At 44.0% G+C, this 3988-nt stretch overlaps 1 protein-coding gene across 1 annotated transcript; it reads right to left on the reverse strand.

The window, feature by feature from the left end:
- Positions 1-744: 744 nt before the first annotated feature.
- LOC117834042 (bidirectional sugar transporter SWEET3b) lies at positions 745-2393 on the reverse strand. The gene is made up of 6 exons (XM_034713657.2): positions 2281-2393; positions 2167-2203; positions 1853-2075; positions 1590-1751; positions 1180-1299; positions 745-1085 (listed from the first exon to the last, which is right to left on the reverse strand). Exons 1-6 carry the CDS (start codon positions 2318-2320, stop codon positions 891-893), a joined length of 777 nt encoding a protein of 258 aa, XP_034569548.1. The 5' UTR covers positions 2321-2393; the 3' UTR covers positions 745-890.
- Positions 2394-3988: the final 1595 nt, after the last annotated feature.

Below are 3988 nucleotides of genomic sequence, written 5' to 3' on the forward strand. Positions count from 1 at the left end.
ATATTTGGTACTTCTGAAAAATATTTTAGAACCATCCAAAATTTTTGATTTAGCTCTTAGAAAATAAGAATAAAATTCCAAAAAAAGCTAGAAAATTCTCAGAAGGGTCTGGACTATGTCTAAACACATTATTAAAACTTTTTGCACTCATGAAATACCAAGATGCACTGGCATGAATGGACAGACACAGAACAACCTTATTTAATTTCGAAAAACAAACAATTATTTTTCCTACACTAAATTTCCTGTAAAGAAAAATAAATGTTGGAAAAAAATTAAAATTATGAGAAAATCATTGTTTAATTATCCCATTTCATATCCTGAAATTCAAAAATTTCAGGGTATGATATGGTGGATCTGCGAGCGAGGTGGTGGGGTGAGCGGCGAGCCAGCAGCGGGTGAGGACGGTGATGGATCTGTGAGGGGAGGAGGCGAGATAGAGGGAGGCGGAGGCAACGAGACAGAGGAGGCGGAGAGGCGAGGGAGCGAGGGAGGCGGCCGAAAATGGAGTAGTGTTTCAGGGCAAGGGAGCGATCGGCCGCGGCTGGCTTTTATATGGCCACGAGGCGGGCTGAGCGGGCCTTGACTGGTCGGGCCGACCGTTGAATCCCGTCAGATCAAATGGGCTAGGCCGTGCCGGGCCAGCATGTGGACAGAGATAATGGCCTAGGCACGGCCCGTGGTGTGGACTGGGCCAGCACAGGCACAACGGCTGCCGTGCCGGGTCTGGACCGGGCCAAAATCCGGTGCCACTGGGGGCATGCAACCGATACAGTAAAATAAAAGGGCAAAAAGAAAAGAAATATATTCTGGCAACGTTTCTGAAGGAAGGCAGGCAGCTTCGTTCTGCACCTACGCTGCTACCAGTTTCAGGGAAAAGCACATCAAGCTCATTTCTGACCCTCCGCCTCTGGCTTCGTTCCACCTAACTCCTGCGGATGCATGGCTACTACCACTGCTTTCAGACCCTTCTCCTGATCGATGGCGGTGGCATGGAGCTTTCCAGCTGCCCCGTCGCTTCTCCTGTAGATGCAGTACAGCACTAGCTGAAGAATGCCCATTGGAACGCCGACGAAGTTTGGAGACTGCGGTATGTGAAAGTGGAACATCAGAGAGTGATGATCAGTTTAATCGAGTTCCATCTTATATCAGTGAACATGATCAGGATCTTGCACTAACCGCGATGAACAGATCCTTCCCAAGGAGCCCATATATCATCCACAGAGCGCTGGACAGGAAGGAGAACAGTGACAGGTAGAATGGCATGAACTCCACACTTTTCGTCGTTATGACTTGCTTCTGCAGTGACAAGTTCAGTTCGGAAAACCTTTGATTATGAAACTGCAATACACATGAATGTCTCTGGAGTGAAAATTAATGCCTTTTAGTAGTACATGATTTCTTAATTAATCTGATTTGGTTTCTGTACCACTACTTCGATGACAGTTGGTGAATTGGAGCTTTTACATAAGAGGTTCAGACTGAGCCTTTGTTTATTCAGGACAAGGTTTAATCACCAACTGCCAATTATATAAAAAAAATCACCAATTACTATCTAATTGTGTAGGTAATATATATTTGATACTCACTGCAGCTACCATTGGAGAGCTGTACATGGATATGGAAGCAACTAAACCAATACTACCAACAAAAACCTTGCGCATACGGTGCGTATGGACCATAAAGCTTGAGAAGAACGCTGTCAAGCCAAATAATGTCACAGCAGGAATCACCAATTGCAAGGCAAACCTCTGCAACAAAAATAAACTAAGATGGTGTTAACTGTGTTCAGCAGTTTACACATATCGATTCATATGAAATAGAATAGAATAATGCGCCGTAGATCACTTGCCTTCTTTTTACTTGGCGCAAACCATATGTATATGCTGATAAATGTGATCTCAAGCAGGATGCCCACTCCATTGATGGTAGAAACTGGGAAATTTTCCCATCCAGAGCTCACTACAGGAAGCCCATACCAGGTGTACAGGAGGCAGTTGAACAGAGCTAGTATGTAAGGCACGCATGAGAACTCCTCTACATTGCCCTTCTTTACCACCCTTCTGAATGTCAATCTGTGAAACATCAGTCGCAGAGCATAAGAAAAGATTGCATAGGTTGTATCAATTTCTGATCATGCATAGTACTTCTGGATACGACACGTACATTGGTGCTGCATAGAGGAGCATAGAAGCAGCATTTCCTGCAACAAGGAGAGACTTGTTTTACAGCCATTCATGAAAACAAATGACTTCAAAAGGATATGCAGATGAGGAGTACCAAGAATTCCAACTGCTACACGGACTGTGTTAGGAACCATTCTTGCCGTGCAGAGATGGTTTCAGTTTTCAGGTGGACAGATGGTATATCTGACAAAGACTGCTAGAATGGCTTTGCTTGCCTGAAGTGGACGTTAGCTATTTATACTCCCTGAGCTGAGGCATAGCTGATTTGCACAATGACTTGAGTGCAGTGGGTGGTACAGCATGAGAGGAACCGGTTCTCGTAGCATAAGAGGGGAGAGTTGAATTAGCCAACTCAAAATCTTAACCTATGACTTCCACTACTTTGCATCAAAATATAACCTAGATCATGCTATCTAGATGTGCAATCTATAGTTGATATAATGAAAACCCTCATCCCAAAACAAGTTTTGCAACCTATAGTCAATCCTATCAAGATACTACTCTAGGAAAGTAAGGGCACATAAGTTGAATGTATGAAATGCAAAAACGTAAGGAGGGGATGAGGGGAAGCAAACTCTTGACACAAGAATTTATCCCGTGGTATCGGTAGCCACTAAGCCACCACTAGTCCACATTGTTGAAACACTCACACAAGAGTATTGCTTCCTCGTCATCAAGTCTCTCCCAAGATGTCCTTGACTTGCTACAAAGGCTCGGCCACTAAGGCTCACGCCAAGTCCCTCGGTCACTTTGATGCCGTCTTCGCTAAGGAGCTTCTTCACGAAGGATGAGGGTCTCCACGTCCCCTGCACATGGTCGTCAACGCCGCTCCACACCAAGCTGGAGGGTCGAAGACTTACCGGCAAGCCACAAAGGCTCCAAGGTGCCGGCACACCTCTTGTACAGTGGTGGTTCACTCTAGAAACTGATCACAAGGTTGGCACACCTTACACTCACTTCTCTAGGCCTATCCTAGCATTGATCACTCTCCTAAGTTTGTGCTAAGCCTTTTATGGATCACTTAAGCACTTTTGATGGCTTGGATGTGTTCTTGATGAGTCTTGATCTTCAATGCATCCCTCCACACTCCAGCAACTCCAAATGGATGAATAGTGGGGGTATAAATAACCCCAAGGGCTTCAAGAGCCATTGCTCTATTGGCTAGTTAAAAAGTATACCATCGAATATTTTGATGGCTTATTTTTAGCTTGCATCGGAACATCTAGTGCAACTAGTAGCCGTTGGACCCCCCACACCATAGAATAATCCTAGATATCATGGCTTGATCACTTAAATGCCATAGCTTGAATATTTACATACCATGCCTTGGACACTCAAATACCATAACTTGGATGTCAAGAATACCGTCATTTGAACATTTCCATGATTTGGTTTGTATTCTTGGGACCTACAAAACCTACAAGGTATATGCTAGACAAAGCATTAATCCCAATAACTATGTTGTCACTCAATCACCAAAATCATAAATTATGGCTTAATGAGGCCATGTTCCTACAAATACCATAGAAGGGATGGTGATGATGCGATTTATAGGGACCCATATTATGCAAGTCGCAGGCAGTCAGGTCTCACGCAATACCTAGTTGACTTGAGAATATGAATGAATATACAATTTAGCATGTGCTCCCGTTATTCATGGATCTTGGTAAGGACGGCGACAGAACAGAAACTATACTTATTTTATATCATCAACCGGAGGTTGGTCAATGTGGGCAAAGGGGATCTGAAAACAGGTAAACACTCGCATGTCATCACCGATCAAATGCTTAAACAGTGCAGTT

Source organism: Setaria viridis, chromosome 8 (assembly GCF_005286985.2).
Source record: "Setaria viridis chromosome 8, Setaria_viridis_v4.0, whole genome shotgun sequence".
Taxonomy (NCBI): Eukaryota; Viridiplantae; Streptophyta; class Magnoliopsida; order Poales; family Poaceae; genus Setaria; species Setaria viridis.